A 26,014-nucleotide genomic window follows, 5' to 3' on the forward strand; every position below is an offset into this window, starting at 1 on the left:
CTGTTCACAAGCTCCGCAGGCCCACGCAATAGTAAGTGGGACACCGCATCCGGGGGACATCGGCAGAAAGGAAGGAATTAACGGTGATGCCGAGCAGCCAGGCTGCCACGGACGTTCCAGGTCCTGGGGAAGAGCTGAGCACGTGGAGGGCCCGGGTCACGGGGTTGGAGAAATTTCACCCCCCAAGTACACGGGGATGCGTGCTCCTACGTTTAACATGCAATCTCATTTCCAGGGTTTGCGGGCAAGAAGCTGTTATTTATTCCTTACGAAACTAATAAAAATTGTAATGTAAAAGAGGGATGAGATAATCTGTGATACTGTTCTGTGGTCAAACTAATAGAAGTTGATCTTGTAATAAGGAAAGGGATATGGCTTTAACACTTACTTATACGTCCAATGACGACCTGCAGACGCTGCTTTCATGCTGAGCATGAAAGGAATGAAAGGAGCAACGGTAGGAATTTTATGGAAATAAGATGAGAAACCTTAAGTCTGAGAGGACCTTCTTGGGGGCCTGGGGGTGGGACGCTCAATCATCCCAATAGGGATGCACTCTACTTTCTGGAAGCTCCAGCCATAGACAAAGGATTGACCCACCCTTCCTGTGGTTCTTCTTCTTCTTCTTCTTTTTTTTTTTTTTTTAAAAGATTTTATTTATTTATTTGACAGAGATCCCAAGTAGGCAGAGAGGCAGGCAGAGAGAGAGGGGAAAGCAGGCTCCCCACCAAGCAGAGAGCCCGACGCAGGGCTCGATCCCCGGACCCTGAGATCATGACCCAAGCTGAAGGCAGAGGCTTAACCCACTGAGCCACCCAGGTGCCCCATACTGTGGTTCCTTTTAAGCAAAATCACTATGTTTAAGAAACCAAATGCTATCCAACCTTTATAGTATGGGGACTTTCTTTCACTTTACTTGATTTTAGCCAAAAGGTGGAGAAACGATTGGGGATTTTTTTTCAAAGTAGAAAATGAGCTCCTATGGATAGAATCCGTTCAGCATGGAAACGTGTCGTGACAGTTCACTGTAAAGGAAGTATCCATGCTTTTAAAGGACTTCATATTTCATACATGCCAACCTCTGCCCGTACCTAAACACAGTCGTGTCTGCCTACGGGAGACGCTGGATTTATTTGCTCCACAGACCAGGCACAGCCTTTGGAGTCTTGCCTGCCCAGCACGCTTATCCTGGTTTTCCTGTAACCACAGAGGCCACTCTATGTGGCATGGGTGGGTCTGTCCTGCCCACAGGGATGGGGTCAGCACCGGGACGTGAGGCCCACAGGGCCTGTCAGGGTATTCCTGACTCCCACAATGTAGACGGCAGGACAGAGTGTTCTTCTTCCTCTGAGACAGTGAGTTTCAAGTGTGAAGCAGGTCACTTGGTGACAGGAAGGGCATCACGCCAACGGAGGCCAGACTGAGAACCGGAGAGCAAAAGACAGGATTCAGACCTCAGCCGCAGCTAAAGCCACAGGACCCAAGAACTTTTTTGTTTTCTGGGTCAACTCCTTCCCTCTTTTTGTCTAAGTGTGAACTGAGTTTTTTCTTATTAGTGACTAACCAGTGTTCTGACAGTGAGCGTCAGGCCTCAGCGGTTAGGAACGATTCCACTCCAGGTCCCTGCCCAGGGCCCTCGGCCTCTGGAGAAGGGAGGTACTAGAAGGAGGCAGGAGAGGAGTCAGAAGCCACCAGGGGTGGGGGGCCAGTGGTACCGGAGTCCCTTGCAGGCCCTCCGTCCCATAGATAAGGAAACAGACTTGCATGCTCATTTGCTTGCCTGAGAAGCTCTTCCTTTTGCTAACCTGTCCTTGCTGTCAGCCTAGAGCGGCATTTCGGATATTCCTAAATTAAATCATGCCCGAGGTGCAAATCTGTAAGTAAATGTGCAGGAGGTTGTTTAAGACTATTAACACACTTTTCAAGATGAGCAAACATGTGCTAATCTTGAAGCGTTAGAAGCTATGATTTGGTTTAATCTTTTATACATATATATATATTTTTGAAGAATGATATTAAACCAATCTTCAGTAAAATAAACAAAAAATCAGATCCCTATTTCTGACAAGTTAAAAACAATTTAACTCTTCAAGGGAATGCCTCAGGAATGTAAGAAATGGCATAAAGAGACAAATTTTAGGGCTGCCTGCGTGGCTCAGTTGGTTAAGCAACTGCCTTCGGCTCAGGTCATGATCCCGGAGTCCCAGGATCGAGTCCCACCTCGGGCTCCCAGCTCCATGGGGAGTCTGTTTCTCCCTCTGACCTTCTCTCCTCTCATTCTCTCTCTCACTCTCTTTAAAAAAAGAAAAAAAAGAGAGACAAATTCTGGATGTACAAAAACAAAGTGAATTTCTTTGGAAGTGAACTCTGTAAGTGAAATCAGTGGTTTTTAAGAGACAACTCCTCAAATTGACTCTTTTTGCCAAATATTAAACTTACTTTTCTCTCTTTGTTTTTCCAAGACTTTAAAATAGTATATTTTTTAAGACAAACAATTTGATTATGTATTTTGAAAGACTCTCAGTCTGTGGGTTCATCCAGGAGTGGCCAGGTCCCAGTGGAAAGATTCATGACAAAGATACACTTATCTTTTAAACTCCTCCAAATGCTCACAACTCCTTGCAGTAACTATAATATCACATTGTGCTTTATTCTAATTATTGGTCCCTTGGAAAAACAAAACAAAATAACACAACATCAAAAACTGGAACACAAGGGGCGCCTGGGTGGCTCAGTGGGTTAAAGCCTCTGCCTTCGGCTCAGGTCATGGTCTCGGGGTCCTGGGATCGAGCCCCTCGTCAGGCTCTCTGCTCAAGCGGGGAGCCTGCTTCCTCCTCTCTCTCTCTGCCTGCCTCTCTGCCTATTTGTGATCTCTGTCTGTCAAATAAATAAATAAAATCTTTAAAAAAAACAACAACTGGGGGGCGCCTGGGTGGCTCAGTGGGTTAAAGCCTCTGTCTTCAGCTCAGGTCATGATCCCAGGGTCCTGGGATCGAGCCGCAGATCGGGCTCTCTGCTCCGCAGGGAGCCTGCTTCCTCCTCTCTCTCTGCCTGCCTCTCTGCCTAGTTGTGATTTCTCTCTGTCAAATAAATAAAATATTAAAAAAAAAAACAAAAAAAACAACTGGAACACAATTCAGATCTTTGGTTTTAAAGGTATGTTTTTAAACCCTTCATTAATTTCCAGCATGAGGCCAGATAATGTAATGTGATGGCTGGCCTTACTTCTCCCTTCCCATTTTTGACTTTGGGTGTTTAATTATTCCGTTTGCTTAAATGTCTAAATACATTCGCAGAAGCTTGCAACAGTATCAAATGGAAGCTTTATGAACTTGTCAATATTATTTTTGGCTTGCTTCATGGAAAGGAAACATGCTATGCTAAAAGCACAAAATTCGGAATAGGGAAATAAGCAAATCACTCTTACATCTGTATGACACATATTTGTTGGTAAAACAGACAAGAAGAGAGAGATAGGCGTTTAACTGGATTATTAATCTTGCAAAATATTCACCCCTTTTCCTATGCTATGCTGCACAACGTCAATTAATCATGCTGGAAAGCTGGAAGAACAAAGACTGTTTTGATGACAAATGAGACAGTAAATGAAGCTGAGATAGGAACAAAGATTTGAGAGGGAGGTATTTTGATTCTTTTTTAGTATATACGCGCAGATGATACAAATGATGGCAACTTGGTTTAGAACCTACGTTTTGCCATTGAGTTTGACTTTGTATATGTTCTATCACATCCCCTGAGACAACTAAGAATAATGCACAACTGCCTGTTAATAACCACACAAAAAGTGGCAAGTGCGGGCAAATGCATGTAATCTAGGCATCAAAAGGCCACAGTGGCCATCAGAGAAGGCTACATGTTTCGGCTCCAAGGTTACCTCTTAGAACCAGAGCCAAGTTACATGCGCTGAGCTAACGGACGTCTCACAGAACAGCAGTCTCACTGTTCTTCTCGTCTGCTCTATCCAAGCTCAAGGCCACCCAAGAATGAAATCCAAAATTGAATAAATATGCAGCAACCTCATTTTACAGTCTTCAAGTTCTACCTTGTCCTTTATCAGAGTTTCAAGCTAATAATGAACTTGTTTTGAGTTTGACTTATTTTCATTTCCCACACCCAAGGGGTCACCCTGCTCCCTCTTGCCCCCAACATGACACCAAATATACAAAATGTGCTTTTTAAAATCTTGCTCCCGGCCCCAGAAGGTAAGTAATGTGATGGCAAAGGCTTTGTCACATTTATTTTTTTATTTTGATTTTTTAAAAATATTTTTTTGATTTATTTGACAGAGATCACAAGTAGGCAGAGAGGCAGTCAGAGAGAGAGGAGGAAGCAGGCTCTCCACAGAGCAGAGAGCCCGATGTGGGGCTCGATCCCAGGACCCTGAGATCATGACCTGAGCTAAAGGCAGAGGCTTAACCCACTGAGCCACCCAGGCGCCCCTGTCATATTTAATTTATTCATGGTGGCTATTCGTGGTGTCTGGAAACATAAAAACACGAATAGACATAAGAGTAAAGAGGAAAAATAGGTCTTAATCATTTATTGGCCTTTGATACCAAAGGTTGATTGGACATCGGTGACTGGTTTAGTGGCTGCTTGGAAATTCCATCCAGAGGGGAAGGCCTTGATGTGATCAGCTTGGCTTTTCACGTTCTGAGAACCAGGGTTTTGGTGAAATAAGTTGCATTAAGCAAACTTACAAAGGGCCTGTTTTATAGTCTAAATGCCATTTGATTCATTTACGGACAATGCATGACCTTGCCATTTTGAGAGACAGTGTGGAGTGACGGGAAAAGCAAGAGATGTGGAACAGAAGAACGTGTAGCCAGAGGCACGTTGAGGGGCCTCCGTTTTCTCGCTTATGTATCGGGACAGTTGGACCAGATGACCTCTCGCATGAGGATCTGGAGAAACACAACGTTGGGCTTTCTCACTGTTGGAACTTTGGTTTTAATAACATTCTGAGGAGCTAACGGCTGCAGCATTTATAGCATACATCTCGTCATCAAACCCTCGATCCAACACCCAGCTGTGCAGTGACCTTCCTCACTTGAACTAGTGACAGGTGCGTCACCCAACATGTCCAAGGTGGAATTCATGTTTGTGCAGAGAAGAGTTAACACAGCAGGCCTGAGAATGCTATCCTTCGACCCGCTTGCAAGGCTGGTGTCTGTGACTTGGACTCTGGGAGGGTTCCTTCCATTCTCTAACTCCCAACGGTGGCTAGCAGCATGGTTTATACCGAGGACACTTTGTTTTTTCCAGTCTGGAATTGGATGTGCCAGGCAGAGGGGGGCCTATGTCATCAGCCACCCTAAACAAGTCCTCGGTGCGAGCTTCCCTGGCAGACCACCTTTCTCACGTGTTGCCACAATTTGATGCCGGAAGGATTAAACATGTCCAGTGTGACCCCCCAGGAAGAGGGCTCTTGGAAGCTTGAGCCAGGCCTCCTGGGGATGTCACTGCACGTGCCTTTTCCCTCTGCTGATTTTGTTGTAATAAGTCACAGCCCCAAGTCTGACTATATGTACAGTCTGTGACTCTGGTGACGTGCTGAAGCTGGGGGGTGGCCTTGGGTTCTGTTATCTTCCTCCTAAAGCTGTGTGTTCTCTTTTACTGCTCATCAAAATAAGGACAAACTGACCTATTGCAGGAACGAGTCAGAAATGTGAGCCCTTCTTGAACTCTCTCCTCCCCTCCTGTTCATACAGCCCAGTTTATTTGACCCCTGTCATAACTCTCACACCTGCCTCCTTCTCTCATCTTCCTAGACCTCCGTCCACTCTGGTGTCATTTGCTTTCCTAACTACCAACCACCTCCTAACTAGGTTTTCAGGGTTCTAATCTCTCTTTTCCCCTCTCCACCCTCCAGACCCCTGTCAGAGGGAATCTGCCTAAAATGTGAACACAAGCGGGATACTGTTGTTTAAAATCCCCCGGCCCTGGGTGTTGCCTTCCTGCCCGCTGTCATATCTCGTACTCACTCAGAATCCTGTTACTTGCACACACAGTCACGGTCACAGAGAATTTTAGCCGTGCTTTCTAATGCCTTGATGCTTTATGCTCCCGTCCCCAACACCTGGCTAACTTGTTCTCATGCTTCACAACCAGGCAACCCCGTGCCCTGCCTGCCACGCTCCCCAGCCCCACCAGTCCTCAGTGTCACCTGTTCCTGTGGGCTTGGGAGCACGTTGATATGCTTGGTCTCTCAGAAGGAAAGTGCTCTTGGCTTTTCAAGTGTCTGTGTATTTAACTGCTGTCCCTCACCAACTCCTTGAGGTTAAGGTCCAGGCCTTTGTTGTTTTGTTGTTCTTTCTCATGGCCTAGTACACAGCACTCGTCCATAAATATTGAAGGAGTGAATCAGAAATAAGGAATTTGTGTGGCGGCACAGTGATGCATTCATTTAGCTAGAATGGCCCAATGAATCATCACTGTTTGCCTGAGTATCTAAAGGAAATGGATGAGTCAATGAGAAAATTAGCTTCAGCGAGGGAACTCTCACCTGGATTCTCTTGGTGACAGTAAATTCGTATTCCTCAGTCTCCCCTTTTCTCAATTCCAGGTGGTCTTACACCTTCTGCTGCCCGCATTCCGCCCTGGGGCAGTGTACTTAATTCTTCACCATGTAAATATTAATGGAGTTGTTTGGGTCAGATTGTTCTGAATTGCTTCCCACAGATTCAGAGCTGTTTATCTTAGCGATGTCCGCTTACTGACCTTGGCCTGCTTTGCCCTTATTTAAATCCTAGTATCTTCCTCCAAGTCTCTACTGTTCCCTCCCTACATTACTTGAAGGATTTGAGTCCGGAACCAAGCAAAGCCAAAATCTACTGGAAGCACTGACTTCCTCATAAATAAAACGGATGATTCCCTGGTGCCTTACTTAACACACCGAGGAGGAGCCTCTCTTTACCATCTCGTGGCTGATCTAGACATGCCCCCAGGACAGCGAGCACAGCCAGTCTCCAGGGAGAGGGTTCTGAATGCCGCGTCAAGGACACGCGAGGAACCGCTCTGGAACATGCCGGTCTCCAGGTAGTCTGTTGAGCAAGAAATACTCGACATCTCTACAGTTTCCAGGAATGAAAACTGTTGAACAAAATGGTAGGAGAAGAGCCTCAGTACCTAGGGACAGGTTTGCCACATTTGCATCCTTTCGTAGTGGTCATTTCTCAGAAAAAAAGAAGAACATTCTTAACTTTTACACTCTGATCTCATAAAACACCAGTCGCGACCCGCTTTCTAACTACTTTGGCTCACAGCTACCGGGGACCCGGGGAGATCATCCCACCTCAGCGGTACGGGGACTTGCTCCATGGCAGACCCAAGACTTTCAGCCCAGGGGTCCCAACCCAGCGCACTCACCACTGTGCCTGCCTGCCCTTCACTGATTAGCTATCTTTTGGTTTAAAAATAAAAGTTCCTTTGGAAGTATTCTGAACTAGTAATATTGGTGAACTGCTATCAAATAAGTAAAAACAGTAAAAAACAACCCTTGGCACACACGAGCAGGTGCCCCCCTCCGCCCCCCCCCCCCACCTGCTTGGCCAGGCCACACCCACCCAGCCACGCAGCAGGGGACCAGGGCTTTTAGAAGGCACGAGGTCAGGGGTGCACATGAGCCACAGCCTTTCCTTCTTGGGGGACAAATCGCACTCCTCCCCAAGCCATAACTTTCATGATACAGCTCTATCTTGGGGGTTCAATGGGCTTCTGTAGGCAAATGACCATCGATCATATTGAAAAACTTGCAATGAGTGACTTTTGATGGCTGTCTGCCTGTAGGTCCCTTAAAGGCCAGCAAGCAGAACACAGTGCTGCAGAGCATGTCGAAGGAGCTTTCTGGAAGACGAGAAATGCTGCCTCCACTACCAGTGTGACCCCAACGCTCAGTGCTCCCCTGCGTCGGCTCCTCCATGAACCCCACGTGGCCCCGACCCTCCAGAGGGTCAAGCTGCACCAGAGCCATGTCGTGCCGAACTCTGTGTGTGCAGCTGTTTCTCTTTCATCAAAATAGCAATGTGGGAAGTCAGCCTGAGCTCTTGCTGGGGGCCGAAATGAAATAAGAAGACACTGAAACGCTCAGTACATAAGCCAGGGGTCGTCGCTGAAAGGCAACGAGCGTGACGATTCCGTGTGCCGCTTTCCTCAAAGAGAAGACTACTTCCTGGTGTGTTTTAACTGAGAGAGATAAGGTGGGAATACATCTTTGTGTGTCCTTTACGTCTAGGTCTCGCTGGTCTTAGAACATGCTGACGTGGCATCATTGCTTACATCTTGCTTCTTAGCCTTCCGTATGTCAAGTTCTTTCAGCAAAGAACTTGAGGGAGCTTGCCTTTCTTTCTTTGAAGATTTTATTTATTCATTTGAGAGAGAGAGAGAGACAGAGAGAGTACAAGCAGGGGGAGAGGCAGAGGGAGAGGGAGAACAGACTCCCTGCTGAGCAGGGAGCCCCATGCAGGGCTGGGGCTCAATCCCAGGACCTGGGATCATAACCTGAGCAGACCCTTAACCATCTGACCTCCCAGGCACCCCAGAGCTTACCTTTCAATAAAATTTAAAGATCAGATTGACAGAAGTCAGGATCACAGAAAATATAAACCAAATAGAAGTCAAGGTCCAGTCAGGCACTAGATGTGTGGTCCAGACATCCTACCATGATTAGGGCTCAGCTGTTTAATAGTTTTAGGCCTTCCCAACGACCAAAGTGGAAAGGGGAAAACAGTGAGGCCTAGGATATGCCTAGAACATGTATTTTCATTCTCCAGAGAAAGAGGCACAGAGAACAAAGTAAAACATTTCTAAATATTACCGACACTTAGGACTGGAAGGAATTCATTCAGTGCCGGAACTCCTGTGCTTTAAGCACGAAGCCTGGCATTTAGGACTCAGGGACAAATCGGAAGTCCCCACCCTCCTAGGACTCACCAAAGAACCACAACCCATTACTTTCTAGGGAAAGGCAAGCACATAGGTCTCAGAACTGGGAGCTGTGAACACTACAACAGAAGCCATGGCATAAAAGGAATGCAAAGAATTTATTGAACCCAGAGGACCTTCTCCTGTGAGGGACCTGGAAGGGCCGTGGGTCAGAGAAGTGTCCCGCACTCGCAAGTTGGTACAGTTGTTCCTTATAGCACCCATGTTCCTCGAAAGAGGACACTGTTTCAGAGGAAAAGCCAGACTGCACAGACTTCCAGAAGCACCATTTCCCAAGCAGGCCTGATTAAAAAGCCAGACAGCTGATAGTTCAAGGTCATAACCTCTGGCAATGGCATGGAGCGACTCTCTTCCACCACGCTGTGCTCTTATGCCTGGCAGGGCAGCCATGTGGCTGGCGGGGTTGACAGTGCCCAACCCAAAGAGACAGAGGCCAGGACTCAGCTTTGAAAACAGTTCTAGACCTGCTACAAGCACATAAATTAATGGGGGACAGAAATGCTAAGATCCGTACCCAAAAAAAGTGGCTGGGATTACGCCAGCTGATATTCAAAGATATTCGAAGCAAAGGTTTCAACTAGAAAAGTTACAGGAAAATCTCAGCATGTCACAATTAAAAGTTTACGTTTTCAGTGACATAGCCTCCTGCTAACCAAGTAGAAAAATTAGCCAAAAAGTTGATCCTGACTTACTACAATTTTAAAGACTATATGGAAATTAATGAATATCAAGGAATATGGTTTTGGATACCATCTGCTCCCACAGTGGGATTGGTTTTGGAGATCACTTGAAGCCACTCTTTCTTTTTTTTTTTTTTTTTTTTTATTTTTTATTTTTTTTTATTTTTATTTTTATTTTTTTTTTTTGAAGCCACTCTTTCTAATGAGATGGTTACCAGAACCAAGGGTCACTTTTCAGTAACTCCTATGATGTAAAAATAAGACCAAATCATCAGTACAAGGATGGTATACTCTTTCCTACGGGGCAAAGCCAGGGCTGAATGGCAGTTCTGCCCCTTACTAGTTCTTTGATCAGGGCAAGTTATTAAACCTCTCTGCGCCTTGGCTTCCCAAGGTCAGTGATATTACTTATTTGGGAAGGGCACTGTGAGCATTAAATCAAACAAGACACAAAAATTGCTCAAAATACCGCCTGACAGGCAGCAAGTGCTCAGTAAACGTTCGCTCTGATTACAGTTTTGATTTTTATTATCTTTATAATTTATGTAAGCATCCCTTTCTCTCTAGCTGCTTTTCTATGCATTTTTACACGGTCGAATTATGGGCTATGAATCTCATTGATTTTTCCACTAAGCGAATCAATTATTTCTCCAGGTCATTAAACATCCTAAACATACAAACACAGAATATACATAGAGACAATCCTTCTGGTCATGAAACTCTCTGGACATTAGTATCTTTAGCCCTCCTTTCAATGACCCTTTTTAAAAATTACACAATCCATTCAGGAGAGAAGAACGGATTCTTCTGGGGCTAGGAAGATGTCTGCTCCTGCGCTCATAGATAAGAAACGGAAAAAAAATAAGACAGTTACAGCTGCAGATCTGTGAACGCTTACTGAACGAAGGCAGGCAGAGTTTCTGTTTTTAGAGTTACAATACACAGAGAGCCATGTCTGCCTGTGGATAACCCAGGAGGGAGGACAGGGTGTCAGGGAGAGATGCAGAGTCGGCTGGGGCGACACTCCATCACTGTCCCCAGCTTGAGTCTGGGATCACAAAGAAGCACCAGAGCGGGATTTATGAGCAAATGTTCTTTTCAGCTCGGTAGATATTTTCCCCATCATGGCGTCCACGTCTTATTAATTGCTTACTGTCTGAATAAAAGAATCTACTTGAAGCTGTAATCTGGGAACTTAATGTATTCTTTTTTTTTCTAAAGATTTTATTTATTTATTTGACACAGAGAGCTCACAAGTAGACAGAGAGTCAGGCAGAGAGAGAGGAGGAAGCAGGCTCCCCGCTGAGCAGAGAGCCCAATGTGGGGTTCGATCCCAGGATTCTGGGATCATGACCTGAGCCGAAGGCAGAGGCTTTAACCCATTGAGCCACACAGGCGTGCCCCCCCCTTTAAAAAGATTTTATTTACTTATTTGACAGAGACTTAATATATTCTTGCTAAAGCTTTTGTTCTTTTTCCAGTGATGTGGTGGCGGCCATCTTCCCCCCTTCTCCCCCCTGCCCCAACCTGGTCTGAAATACTTCCTACTCCACGGAAAGATATAAGGTTCCCATTTCTGCCTTGAATGAAAACTAAAAGGGCTTCAAAGAAGCCAAAGAGATGTCCTGTTGGAATCCCTTTGTTAGGTGGTTTGGTGTCTCTTCTGCCTCTTCCTGCCAAAACGACTCCATTTCCAAAATGGAGCACATTCCATTCTTTATGACAGACTTATCAAAACTACAATGACCTCCAGCTGTCAAAACAGCTTGAAGAAAAAGTCAGTGACGGTTATTATAAATAATAGAGAACTTAAAGCCATTGACATGCTGATTTTTACCCACGTGACAAGTACGGGTAAGTGAATCGTTTTTAGTCAGCATGAAGGACTCCAAAGGAGTAATCCACTGAATTTATCAGGGACAGAAGGCCGACACTGGATGGATGTGGGAGCTGAGCCGCCCGTCCCCAGCCTGACCTTTAGCTGATCAGTCCTTGTAACAAGTACATAGGGGCCGGAATGAAAAACTGTCTCTTCATACGAGCAGTAGTCAGGACTTTTTCCTGCTCAAAGGGACCCTTTTGCATATCGTTGTGATTTTATAGGTTTGATGACAAGTTAACTCTCTGCCATTTTGAAATAGCTCCAACCATGTCATAAAAAAAGAGAGCGAAGCTAACGGGGACTCAGGTTATTGGTCCCAGTGGACGGACAATAACAGTGAGAGAGAAGGGAGGAACACGAAAGTGGAGGGTTCTAATGGATCGGCAGCATCAGGGCAAGTCAGACAAATAATGCCGGGCGTTCCTCAGACAAGAGAGTATTTCCTTTATTTGTAGGCCGATTCTCTTTATTTGTGTAATGTAGTCTGAAGCCACTTTAAAAGCTTTCGATTCGTCGCAAATAACAGCTCACTCAGAAACCAAATGATTGAGGCTTAATGACTAAATGCATATAGAAAGAGTGTTTCTCCACTCTCCCCACAAGCAGCCCGGCAGTACATAGGGGACAACCAGCTGTCCCCTTACCCGGCCCGGTGCCGCCCGTTCTGACATTTCTAGCCTCCTTGGTTCCCTGGGACGAGCTCCATCCTGGAAAAGGGCTCACACAGCCTGGGTGACGGCAACTGCCAGAGGTTTTGTTTCCCTGTTTTAAAGACAGTAAAGAATGACCTGGAGATCTGGCATCGTGGGCACGCAGGAGGTGGTCCTGCACACCCCCCCCCCCCCCCCGGACCACCGTTCACAGAACCTTCTAGGTTTTAAAATGGTCTGTTGCTCGGTCCACTGGCTCAGGCCTTCTGATGGCTGGATCCCACTGTACTCAACTCACTGCTGTGTCTGGAATGCAGCCCCCCACCCCCATGAGTGCTGCTCTTTTTTTTTTTTTTTTTTTTTAAAGATTTTATTTATTTATTTGACAGAGAGAGAGATCACAAGTAGGCAGAGAGGCAGGCAGAGAGAGAGGAGGAAGCAGTCTCCCTGCAGAGCAGAGAGCCCGATGCGGGGCTCGATCCCAGGACCCTGAGATCATGACCTGAGCCGAAGGCAGCGGCTTAATCCACTGAGTGCTGCTCTTTTTCAGGACACCTCAAGGGCACAGCTTGGGGGGCGGTTCTCCGCATTGCTGCCCCTTCTCACAGGAGATGTGAATCCTTGGTATCGCTCTGCACTTCGGCACCATCAGCACGGGGCTGGCGCGCATTCATTTGAGGGCCTTCCCCTAGCACGAAGCATCTGGGGCAGGGGCTGGGTATTTCCGGTCTTGGTAACCTCCGTGCACCGTGCAAATTAGGCATGCAAAAATGTTTTTAATTAGGATGAAATTTAGAAACTGTACATCACTGCAATGTAAAAAACCCTCCAAGTGTCACTCCTGGCCTGTCGCCTGAACTCTGGAAACGAATTTCTGTCTCACAGATTACTTGACGGGAAGTTCAGTGGGCTTGATGGGACTTGACGGGAAATCAAGTCACTTAACAGTGACTTGATGGGAAGTTCAGACAACACGTAAGTCTCCACAATCACAGTCCCAGCAGCTTGCCCTCTTTGTTCCTGCCAGGAACAGCCTTCTAGGTCCCAGAAGGCACCTGACACCCCTTGCTCACTTTCCATCCCTCGCTGGCTCCTGTGACTTCTCCCAGTCTCCCGGCACACACACGTTCCTCTCCACTTCCCCCATCCTTCCTCCATCACGGGCCCATGACATTCACTCAGGCTTTGACACAGGCCCCTCAGAGTCTCTTGGCCTTGGTCTCTCTCTCCTTCAGGAGCTCACTCCCAGGGTGGTTCTCTGCCCACAAAATCTCAAACGCCATATAGTACACCTCGGTGCGTCAAAGCCATCACCTCCTGAACCAATCTTCCCAAGTGGCCTTTGCTTTCTTTGGAGTTCTACTGCATTTACCAATTACTCCTTTCTTTCGGGAAGCAAACGCACCTACTGTTTGTTGTACTTCTGAAAATGTCGAGGCCTTATTAATCCCAATATTCTCCACCCCCCCCTTTGGGTGACATCACATTTTACACTTTGTTATGTGTGTCAGAGCTTAACACACCAGGTGCGATGAATACACACTGATCCACGAGAAGAAAAACCAAGACGTTTAAAGATCAAAGTTATTCTTCTCAAAAGCTCCAATATTCAAAACACTAGTACACTCCCTTTCATTTATCATCAACCACGCTCTGAGGGCTGGTACAGAGAGTGACGAGCTCATCTGTGTAAAGCACCGGGAACAGTGTCTGACCTGTGGTTAAAAGAGCCATTATGTGGAGGAGGAGGAGAGGAGGGGGAGGGGGAGGGGGCGGGATTGAGTTCACACTCCCACAGAATCCCCTTGTTCTCTGTGGAACTGGCACGCTACCAACACACCTGGGCAGCTCCAAATCTATGTTCTACACTGGGCTTCCAAGGGTGGGAAGGTCAAGAGAACTGAAGACATGGTCCTCACCCAGAAGGGTGAGGGTGAACAGGAAAGACTGAGCAAGGCCATGTGGGAAAGGCACAGACACCTCACGTCTTAGCTGAGTGGAGCAGGAGACACAGGACAAGGCTTGAGTGAGAGATGGAGTGACTGCAGGTGAGCCGGTGTGCAGGGGACAATCTCCCCAACGCCAGTCCTCGGGGAAGGTCTGGAGCTTGGTCCATATTCAGAGGAGAAACACAGATAAATTTGGGAATGGGATGATGGATTTTGGAAGGTGTAAGGAAGCATGGCAGGTTATTTTTATGGGTCCTACAGTCTCTAGAGTGGATTCTTGGGGTTGGAATAAGTCTCAAACAAAAGAATGATGTCCATGATTGATGTAGCAACTTACGCTGCCAGCCCTAGGTGTCCTTGTTAGCAGAATGGGGTACCTTTATTACAAATACTTAACGCAGGCACCCCAACAAGTTCTTACGGGGGGGTTGACAATATGTCTATGGATTTTCTTTATGAGTCTTCCAGGGACTTTATAAATAAACACCTCCATCTGGTCACGTAATCTAACATCAGTTATATCCTCAATACCTAACAGCTTCACATCTGTCCCCTGGGTAAATTAGATCTGTGACACCAGAATAAACTGTTTTGAGTTTTCAGGGACACCTCGTAAAGATGGAAAGACAACCAATTCTTTCAAAAGTGATATACAGCAGATATTACACGGAGACACACAATATGTCGACATGTAGTCAACATTCAATCTCATATCCATGGGTGGATACACGAATGAACACATGGATATTGAGGCCTGTAAACTCATGAGTTCAGATATTATCCATTATATTTTCCTCAAAAATTATAATTGTAGGTTTCAAATGTGACATTTTCCGATAAATCTAGCTTCTCTTTCTCTTTCTCCATCCCAGCACACCCGCAAACGGGCTCTGAGGACGGCTAGGCTGTCTAGTTGGGAAAACTGGTATTTGCGTTTTTATTAATTTTATTTCCCTCCCGTAAATTACTGAGGTGCTTTTGCTTATGTACCTCTTACTAAAAACTGGGATATCCATGGAGAATGAATGCAATGAAGAGACACAGAATAAACAGAAGCTCCAGGAGCACCAGATAGTTCTATGGGTGCCTTTCAGAAGTTCCGGCCTGGGGAATGCCTCCATTACCAATGTTAGGCTCTGAATCCAAATTAAACACAGGGAGAAAACAGGGAGGCTGGAGACAGAAGTGGAGAAGGAACGTGCCAATATCTCACCAATCCCTAGAGAAAACGAAAGATCAATATACCGATTGTAGGGCTGGACCCCTAAGCACTACAAGCACGTCTTCTCGTCTGTAGAAAACAAAGAACCAATGCATGGAGGCATTGATAACCGTAGGTGAAAACTTTAACTCTGTGATAGAGATGCCTGAAAATGATATAACTCAGCCTGCTACTACCCCAGCCGAGGCGGATTTCATGTGAAGTAGTTTTATATTTACGCTAAAAATAAATCAGCATCAAACTAGAAAAAAGATCCTGTAAGCCAATGGACTTGAACCTAGGCGACCTTCTGCGATAGAGAAGGAATGGCATTTTCCTGAGTCATGGAGCTTCCCCTGCCTCGTCAACCTGATAAACGGTTTCTGGAAATTGAGAGTGCTGCGGGTCACCTTCCTTTCCCCTAAAACACGTCACACCGGAAGACAGGGACGTTTTCTCTCCTGCTGGACGGACGCATGTGTAGCTGTCCTCTGGACACTGGGGAGGATGCGGTGGTCACGGAGAAACCAGGCAGGCTGCTGGGGCGGGGGAAGGATGCTGGTGGGGGTGTGTGTGGGGAGGAACCGGGTAGGAGCCTGAGCCAGAGGAAGGCATACTGGGGAGAAAGCAGGAAATTGTGATGTAGAGACGAGGAAGGGCAGTGGACAAGGGACCTAAGCTGGGTGGGGAGAGGAAACCAAGCGGATCCCCAGGAATGGAGTGAAAGGACATGGTAGGGAGAAACCACATGGCCATCTGGGGAGGGAGAGTCGTGGGCAGGAGGCTGGTTCATTTCAGGTGCTGGGGTGACCAGGGCCAAGGAGCAGGGGAGACGGAAAGGCTGTTTGCAGGACTTAAAAGAAATCAGCTTAGAATTCTTTATTTGTGGGGGTTGGGGTGGGAAGGCAGGGGAAACAGAGAGGAAGGCAAGGAGTGAAAAGGAGGGGTGACTCTGTAGCTTTTGAGGGTCTGAGGGGGCTCCGCCTGATATCATGGGACAGTGAGCCCTTTCTTATGTGACCGCTTATCCACGGCATTCAAAGTGCAGCCCGGGGAGTGAATGTTTAATTTTTTCACTACGTAACTGGCCATAAATCTCTGGAAAATGTGGGGAGCGATGCATTTGATTTGAACCTACGAGGTCTGAATTAATTCACCTTCATGCTTCACAGAGTGAAGCAAGTTTATAACACGGAGGAGAGAACATACCCCCACTGAGCTGGGGAGTAACTTGTCGCTGACCTGACTCAGATCCAGTGGAAACTAAACATTCGGGATATACTTTTACAGTAGAGGGAGGAGAATGGAAAACAAAGCGAGCTTAACTGAACCAGGAGAAAGAACAAAAAGGCCAGGACTTAGCTGGGTGGGGCCATCATCTACTTTTTCACCAGCCGCTCCAGCCCCTCCAGCCCCCAGTCCGATAAGTCTCCACCCAGCCTGAGTTGTGGATGACATCACTCACTTTCAAAACACACTCCGGCAGTTTCCTGCTTTCCGGAGCCCGGCCACGCCATGTGGTCACCGGTGCACCTGGGCAGAGATGGGGCCAGGTCAGGTCCCAGTGGCAATGAAAGACGCACCAGTACCCGTGACCTGCTTTACCACTGCCCTTTCCGACCCTCTTCCTTCCACAGACTTGTGCACCATGATGGGCCCACGCCAGGCCAATCATAGCAGGAGTGAAACAGGCACGAACACACAGGCAGTGCCCACGATCACTGCTCTGTTCCAGAAAGAGCACAGGGCCCAGAGAGAAGGGAGTGGGAAGGGAGAAGGGAGCTTTGACCCACTGCATCTTCTAGTGCCCCCCCCCCCCCCCCCCGACCCCGGCCAAGATGCTTTTCTCTACTTGGCAGTCTGTGAGGCCAAAGCATTCAGTCTATTTCTGTCCAGATTCAAGGGGCTGCTCTGCTTCCCAGAAAGGCTCTACCTGGCAGTGATCACCACATCAACGGCCTAGGACATCTTAATCCCTTCCGAGGGAAACGTGAGGCTGCTTAACCCCAAGATTCTAGCCATATTCTTGTCCCCGAGAGTCGTCATGTCCTAATCTTATGCCCCATGTTTGTCAATAAAGAAGATTCCATATTCAAGAGGACCCCACCACAGGCGGGGTCTTCTAAGTTCTTTGGGAGGCTCAGCGTGGTATCAGAGGACAAAAGTCAGGTACACTGAAATGCTAACAACAAACGGGCAGAATTCACAGGTGGCGGGAGACCTTGCCGTGCCCGCTGTTTGGGCAGTGCAGAGATGTGGGAGAACGTCTGAGAAGGAAGGATATCCTCATCCACTCTCTATCCCATGATGGAGGCCAAGAAGAGCCCCCGGACAAATTAGCACAGAAAACACGATCTTGTGTTTCCGTAGCAGAATCTGGGGCCAGCAGGTATGAGACAGAACCAGACAACCGTACTCAGGAGAGCATTTCTTATGGGAACATCCTAGGTCTTCTTCCTTCATGTCTCAACTCTACAGGTGTTTAAACACTGCGGGACAGCTGTGCTGGGCAAGGAGAGGCGACCTGACGGATTCCACCTGCCACACACGTGTCCTGACTCCCCGGTGAAACATTGTTTCCAAGTACTTTTAGTTCATCACCTGCCTATTTAGTGTATTCAGCTTTTTAAAAAATATTTTATTTATTTATTTGACAGAGACAGAGATCACAAGTAGGCAGAGAGGCAGGCAGAGAGAGAGAGGAGGAAGCCCGCTCCCCTCTGAGCAGAGAACCCAATGAGGGGCTTGATCCCAGGACCCTGGGATCATGACCCACGCCATAGGCAGAGGCTTTAACCCACTGAGCCACCCAGACGCCCCTTCAGTTTTTTTTTAAATAAAGATTTTATTTATTTATTTGGGAAAGAAAGCATGAACAGAGGGAGCAGCAGAGGGAGAGGAAGCAGATTTCCTGCTGAGCAGGGAGCCTGACGTGGGGCTCGATCCCAGGACCCTGAGATCATGACCTGAGCCGAAGGCTGAGGCTTAACCGGCTGAGTCACCCAGGCGCTACTATTTATTGTATTTTCATATTATAAACGTGACACATGCTCAGTGCCGATATTGAAATAAGCAGGAAAGTAAAGAAAAAAATTATTTATAATTCAGCAGCCCAATGTTACCATTTTGGTGTCTTTCTAGTCTTTTTTTATGTGGGGTCTAATTTACTTCTCAATAATATCATGGCGCATACTTCGCTTACAGGCTAATATTTTTATGTCATGAAATTTATGCCACATGATTAAAGAGCCCTTGTAAATTACAGAAACTTAAAGACAGTATCAAAACAATGTCACCAGAAGACAAAGACCACCTACTAGATTTCTTTTGGCCCAAGATTGTTTTGGAGAAATGTAATAAGCTATTAGGTTTATTGAACACCATAAACCACAAGCTTTGAAAGAATTTTGGAAACATAATGTAACAGGATAATCTGTAGAATACAGGGTAGGAAAATCTTGAAAACAATTTGCTCTTTTCTTCCCACATCAAAGATCTGTATTCGCCAAACTATTTCTTACGATGCACTAGGTAGTGATGAGCTGGGCAAGAATCTTGTACTATTTTGGAGCTTTCAATAATAAGCCAGAAATAGGGACACTTGGGTGGCTCAGTCATTAAGCATCTGCCTTCGGCTCAGGTCATGATCCCAGGTCCTGGGATCGAGCCCCGTGTGGGGCTCTCTGCTAGGTGGGAAGCCTGCTTCTCCCTTTCCTATCCCCCTGCCTGTGTTCCCTCTCTAGCTGTGTCTCTGTCAAATAAATAAATAAAATCTTAAAAAAGTAATAAGCTAGAAATGATAATAAGTATGTCATTAAAGAAAACCAAGAATACAGATGGCACTTAGTAAAAATGAAGACTTATTTTATGAAGGAAAAGTTAGCTAGAGCCAGATGGGGAACACTGAATGAGGTTAGTTGGGAGCAAAGGCCTCAGAAGTCTGCAAGCTGAGTAATCCTCATACTGGGTGTTTCCATCCAAACAGCTTGGGGAAGTGAAACGTCCTGGTGAAATGTCTCTGGCAGTTAATGGTATTTATTATCATATTGTTGTCTCATGTAATAAGTCAACAGAACATGATGAAATACTTAAATGGCAAAAAACATTGGCCTGTAAGTAAAGATGGTGGGGGAGGGGAGGCTAACCAGTCCAGTTTTCTTACCAAGCTAAATGTGGAGGGGGAAGACCGAGCTCCCCAGCATTTCACCGTATGGTCGCTCCACGTCAGCAGATGCTGGGGCTGGAGATGTTTATTGTTGGAGGACAGACTTGTTTTTTTGACCTTCTCCCCTTACAGACCTACTGGGGAGCCAGAGGATGCTTCTCCTTTGTTCTCCAGTCCACAGCTTTCTGTACTTGTAGAGTTTCTTTTGCTAGGTTTTATCGGAAGACCCATTAGGGAAGGACTTGAGCTCATTCACCTCCACGGGGTGGTATGAGGGACTTAGAGAATGAATGAACACCGCAGGAAGAATGAGAGCGGCCTCTGATTTTGAGGCCCGAGTTTGGGCTTTCCTTCCGGAGCGGACAGATGCGTGTTTCAAACGTACTCTAATAAGCACACGTGTCGTGATTTAGAGTAAGAGTGACTCACGGTGCTAGAATTTTCCCACCTGCAGGAACCAGCCCCTCCAGTGTCCCCGTTCCCCTTTCCCTCAGTCATCTCGGCAGGAAATTACTCCACTGCGTCTCCCGCACTGGTGATGAATGTTAGAAGCATTTCAGCAGACTGTGGCAGGGGCCGGAATGGGGTCAAGTAAAAGTAAATACCAGCCCTTATTAGGCGATCTTGGCCTCCCACGGTGCATTTGCCCTGATCCATGAGCAACTTCCCGCTGCATGGAAAGCCGACCTCTAAGGCCACCACCTCCACATGACCATGACCGTTTCCTGACCTCCAGGAACTTCTTTAGTCAGACACCACTTCCTCCCTGGCTCCTCACACTGGATTGCCTCACGGATGTTCCTGGACTTGCCGTGAGGTGGGGGCGCCACACGGCGGCAGAGGGCTCTCTTCGGGACACCCAGTGTGCCCACGGCCATCCCCCAGGGATGAATCCACACTGTTTTCCTGCATTCAGTGTCCTACTCGGGCAGCAGTGGTAGCTCTAGAATTCTGATGTCCCAGAACGGCTCTCTCATGTGGATGCGGTGGTATTGGGATGGGAGAAGACCCACAGCGTGCGTTTGTTTAGTGGCCAGAGGACTGTAAATTATGTGATGATTTTTTTTTAAAGATTTTATTTATTTATTTGACAGACAGATCACAAATAGGCAGAGAGGCAGGCAGAGAGAGAGAGAGGGGGAAACAGGCTCCTCGCCGAGCAGAGCTCGATGTGGGGCTTGATCCCAGGACCCTAGGATCATGACCTGAGCCGAAGGCAGAGGCTTAACCCACTGAGCCACCCAGGCACCCCTATATGATGATTTTTATTTAATAACTATTAAACGCTCCGAACTATTAAGGGTATCAATTACTAGTTCCTAATTCTTTTAAAAGATTTTATTTATTTGACACAGAGAGAGAGAGAGATCACAAGTAGGCAGAGAAGCAGGCTCCCCGCTGACCAGAGAGCCTGATGTGGGGCTCGATCCCAGGACCCTGGGATCATGACCTGAGCTGAAGGCAGACACTTTAACCCACGGAGCCACCCAGGCGCCCCAACTTGTTCCTAATTCTTACACCAAACCATTTTCTAATTCAGTTCCATCTACTCCTACTAGCTGTAGGCTGCCTGAAGTGGAAGGCTTCTCTACTTGGGGAGTTCCCAGAGCGCCGAGCACAATTGCTGTATGCACACTCGTTGAATGAATGAATGGATAAATGAATGAATGAATTTGTTGGGTGAGCTACTGCGGGGTTCTGAATCTGTGGGGTATAGAGCAAGACAGGATAGATTTGGAAGGAGGCTGATTTTCTCCTCAGTTCTGCACCCCCTTCCCCGGGCACGGCCCCTCGTCTCTCCATCTTCCAGTCTCTCTGGGCTGCGTGCTCATTCCCAACCAAAGGCCTTCACTGACCAAAGCTCAGGAGACTTTTGGCACTAAGGAGTTGCAATCACTGAGCCCCTTCTAAGCAATATAAAGGCAAGCTCTTTTCACTATCCATTTTTGTTAACTGAGGTATAATTAAGTTATACTCAATAAAATCCATCCTTTTTAGGTGTGTAGGTCTATGAGGTTTTTTTTTTTAAGATTTTATTTATTTATTTGACAGAGAGAGATCACAAGTGGACAGAGTCAGGCAGAGAGAGAGAGGGAAGCAGCCCCCTGCTGAGCAGAGAGCCCGATGTGGGACTCGATCCCAGGATCCTGAGATCATGACCTGAGCCGAAGGCAGCGGCTTAACCCACTGGGCCACCCAGGCGCCCGGTCTATGAGTTTTGACAGAGGTATATAGCCATGGAACTATCCTCACAATCAAAATAATAAAAATAGAATATTTATTTATTTAAAAAAATTTTTTTTAAAGATTTTATTTATTTATTAGTCAGAGAGAGAGAGAGAGTGAGCACAGGCAGACAGAGTAGCAGGCAGAGTCAGAGGGCAAAGCAGGCTCCCCGCCGAGCAAGGAGCCCAATGTGGGACTCGATCCCAGGACGCTGGGATCATGACCTGAGCCGAAGGCAGCCGCTTAACCAACTGAGCCACCCAAGCATCCCTCAAAATAATCAAAATAGAGTGTTTCCATCACCCCAGAAAGTTCCCTTGTGCCCATCTACAGTTATGCCCCTCCTCCATTCTGGAAACATCATTCAGCAACCATAAAATTTCAACCCATCTCCCTATACCAACACCGTTGCTACACCTCCCGCAGACTCCTGCGGGTCTCCCCACTAGACCTTCAACAGGGCCTCCCACACTCCTCGGAGGGCTCAGTAAACGTAGACATTTTTAGAATATTGTCCGTCACCCTCGTCTCGTTTCTGTCATGCTTATCCTTGCTTCTCCCCTGTTCAACATCTGCCTTCATCTATGTTCTTAAAACTCTCAAGGCCTTCCTTCCTATTGCATTCCTCTAAGAGTTGTGCATTGTGTCTCTATTTCTAACAGACCCATACACCACTTTATATATCCCGTTAGCCCTCGCAGTTCTCCACATCCAAGCCAGACTTATTTCCGGCTCTGTCCATCTGCCTCCTGCCATGTTCCTTCCAGGACTGACGGCGCCATCATCCCAATCAAGATACAAGTGGCCCGCCCCGTGGCCCCACGTGTAGGTGGTACCCTTATATATGTCTCGAAGTCCCCTCTCTCGCTGTATTAGCCTCAGTGATCCCAGTGTTGACTTTGACAAACTCTGGCTTCAACTGGTATTTCCCGGGCTCTGGCTCTCGGCCCTCTGAACCTGGTCCATCGGCTGCCAAGGCTCTTTTTCTAACATAAAAATCAGATCACTTTCTTCTTCTTATAAAAAAAGTACAAAATCCCAAAACGAACACCAGAAACCATCCGACAGTGACTCCGCAGCATGCACAGGAGAAAAACCCAAGTTCCCATGGATGGTAATCAAGCTCTGAAATAGCTTGGCCCTGTCCTGCTGTCCCAACATTTCTCAGCCTCCCTGCCCTGTCCTACCCCAGCCACACCGCACCTCTCTGGGTCCGGCATGTACTTTGGTGCCCTTGAGTTGAAATTCAGTGTTTCCCTAGGTCAGAGGTTGAGGCTTTTATGACGTGTTCTTGACTCCCTTCTTCTGCATACCCTCCTCAGTCGGAAGCTGCTTTTGCCGCTCCTGTGCGGAGTGCATTCGTAATGCCAATACCACACTTTCTAGACGCCTCTGTGGGGGGCAAACCTGTGCTCCTCACACCCCTCTTGGCATCTTCAGATACAATGAAGAATTCCAGAAATGCTTACTGAAAACATTTTGCCCAATATTAGATATGTAAACATCAAGGCAAAAATTCTGTACGTTATATGTACTTTTGCTTACCCATTGCTTAGTTACACTACAACAGAGCCACACGGCTTAACATTGTTCTAATGTATCCAGCTTGGACTTGGATCGACCTGTGACAACGACAGCAAGAATCTTGACGACTTAGAATTTTTTTGCTCTAAATCTAATCCAGGAGCACTGCAAGGTCGAAAAGTTGGCTTGTGGCCATTGATGGTTACCAATGGAAGGTCAGGTGGGACCATAGTGAAGCATTTTATGTATGAAGCCCAACATCATCGCTTTTAAGTGCTTTGATAAATTTTCCCATCTTTGGTATCTCCCTTCCATCCATAAAAAACCTGAAATAACATAATTATCATCCTATACCAATGCAATCCCACCACACTGTTAAAAATGAAAACTCACTGAACTTGCTCATTTTCTAAGGCAGAGCGTCCCACTTAATGTGCTGCGGAGGAAGGCAGACGGTGACACGGTGATTTTCCCAGCCTTGGGAGGTGTCTGACATGAGCAGTCACCTCCATTTTTCTGACCAGAGTAAAATCTTATCATTTTAAGTACAATAAAGTGAAAAAGGTCCAGAGATACTAGACTAAGCCATGCCACTGTTTAAATATCAGGCTTAATTATACCAAGTTATTCCCTCCCAAGTTCTATGAGGGGAATCAGTTTTATGACTCAAGAGATCCCGAACACCTGATCTTAAAAAAAAAAAAAGAAAAAGAAAAACCCAAACCATGATGCTAGAGGAGTTTTATATGGCGGCAGAGAACATTTAGAAAAATAGGAAATACTATGACTTCCTAACACCTGATTTGCAAAGTGTAGGCAGAACATAAGGATTTAAGGCATCGCACAACACAGCCTGGGGAAGGCTTTTGGAGAATGTTACTCACCGTTCCAACCAAAGGGTAGATGAACCCCGCGCCTATGCTGGCCCGGACATCACTGATGGGCAAAATGAAATCTCTGGGTACGCCTTTCTTATCAGGCTGGTGAGACAGAGAAAGGTGGGTCTTGGCCATGCAGATGGGCAAGTTTCCAAATCCCTGTGAGAAAGGAAAGGAAACGTGTTCACTGAGCACAAATCAGTCTCCTGCGTGTGTTCGACTTGTAGCACACGCCATCCCTGAGGCTCAGCTTGGGCACGTGCCGGGTACTGGTTCACTGAGCAAGAAGATGGGACGAACCCTCACCTCCACGTGACCGTCCCGTGGTTGAGGGTATCTTATTTATTTCGGAGAATTCTTGTTAAGGAAGGTGGCATGATATGTGTGTTTGGGAGAAAGTATGGCTATTTTCAGGCAAAGTAGAAGCAACAGCAGCTGTCGAAACTATTTCCAAGGATATTAATATCCGGGGCTCAGCAAGGTAATCTGGAGAAAGGCCCGTAAGAAAGTTCTCAGTCACATTGTTCACTCATTTTTGGAAGCCGTCAGGAAGCAAAGGGTCCCTTTGTGTTGGTTTATGAATCATGGCTATTTGATCTGTGATTACATTATATGAACAAAGATGAGGTCACTTTTTAAGCCTCTTATTTTTAAGGACCAAAGGCGATGCCTGACCCAGAATTCCAAAGGTGAAAGGGCAGGAAGTCACAAGTGGGTCTCACAAAAAGGACAGTGTCCTCGCAGCCTGGTTCCGATTAAAGGGTACATAGTGTCCCTTTAGAGACTTTGTTAATTAATGGCAACCACACACTGGACACATAACTTTTAAGGAATATTCCCTCAGTAGACAGGGATAAAAGGAACACAGTCTTCAGAGGTAACACATGCAGATTTTCTTATGATTCAGTTTAAAAGTATTTGGAAGATTTTAGGATATTTTCATTTGGGGGATGGGGTTATTCTTTTTTTTTTGAAATGCTGGAACACTCTCTTCTAATGATCAGAATTCTGCTGGGAGACAATCACAATTGCTCTACAGAAATGGGGGCAGGAATTTTGGGTTTCAAAGATCACTCAATGAGTGAAATAATTGGAATTGATGTAGGGTTCCAATTTAGTATTTTGCCAGTACAGATATTTTTTAAAAAAGAAAAAACCAGTATGGTATATACTAGCACCATATTAGTTCATATAAAAGTTTTTAAGACTAAAAAAAAAAAGGGAATAAACTAATGTTAGAATAAATAATAGTCCTTAAATATTATTAAAAACTCGTGAAAAAAAATACTCATGACAAGGACCTTACTTTACTCATTTCCATACAAGTGAAATTTCACTGCAGACTCAACCAGTGTTTAGAACAATTCTGGGTAATTATTTATTTTGTAAAGATTTATTTCTTTACTTGAGAGAGAGAAAGCACACACGTGTGCGTGCAGGGAGAGTGGCAGTCAGAGAAGGAAGAGAATTTCAAGCAGACCCCCCACTGACCGTGGAGCCTGATGCAGGGCTTGACCCCATGACCTTGAGATCATGACCTGAGCTAAAATCAAGAGTCGGACACTTAACTGACTCAGCCCCCGGGTGGCCCAAGGGAATTATTTATTTTTGAAAAGCACAGCTGAGGGCATACGTGGAAAATTCTAAGAAAAAACAAGTTGCTGACCATTTTTACCAAACCTGGGAGAATACGCTGGCCAGTGCTGGTAGTATTTAACATAATGTCAAATACGATTTACAAATAGGACTTAGGAGTTGGGAATTTTAAAAAGTAGATCAGTGCTACTCCTAATGAAGCTCTTGAAAGTGCTTTGACTTCTATCCTATTGCGGCAAACCGGAGGGGGCATTCGGGGCTTGCGGTCGCTCTGATCGGGGAAGCTGAACAAGCTGCAG

At 46.4% G+C, this 26,014-nt stretch overlaps 1 protein-coding gene across 1 annotated transcript in view; it reads right to left on the bottom strand.

Annotated features, from left to right (window-relative positions):
* MTHFD1L (methylenetetrahydrofolate dehydrogenase (NADP+ dependent) 1 like) overlaps positions 1–26,014 on the bottom strand; it is a 183,060-nt gene that overhangs the window by 25,792 nt on the left and 131,254 nt on the right. Inside the window, exon 26 of the mRNA XM_046004918.1 lies at positions 24,126–24,278. Coding sequence (XP_045860874.1) covers positions 24,126–24,278 — 153 coding nt within the window. The remainder of the gene's footprint in view (positions 1–24,125; positions 24,279–26,014) is intronic.

Source organism: Meles meles, chromosome 5 (assembly GCF_922984935.1).
Source record: "Meles meles chromosome 5, mMelMel3.1 paternal haplotype, whole genome shotgun sequence".
NCBI classification, from domain to species: domain Eukaryota; kingdom Metazoa; phylum Chordata; class Mammalia; order Carnivora; family Mustelidae; genus Meles; species Meles meles.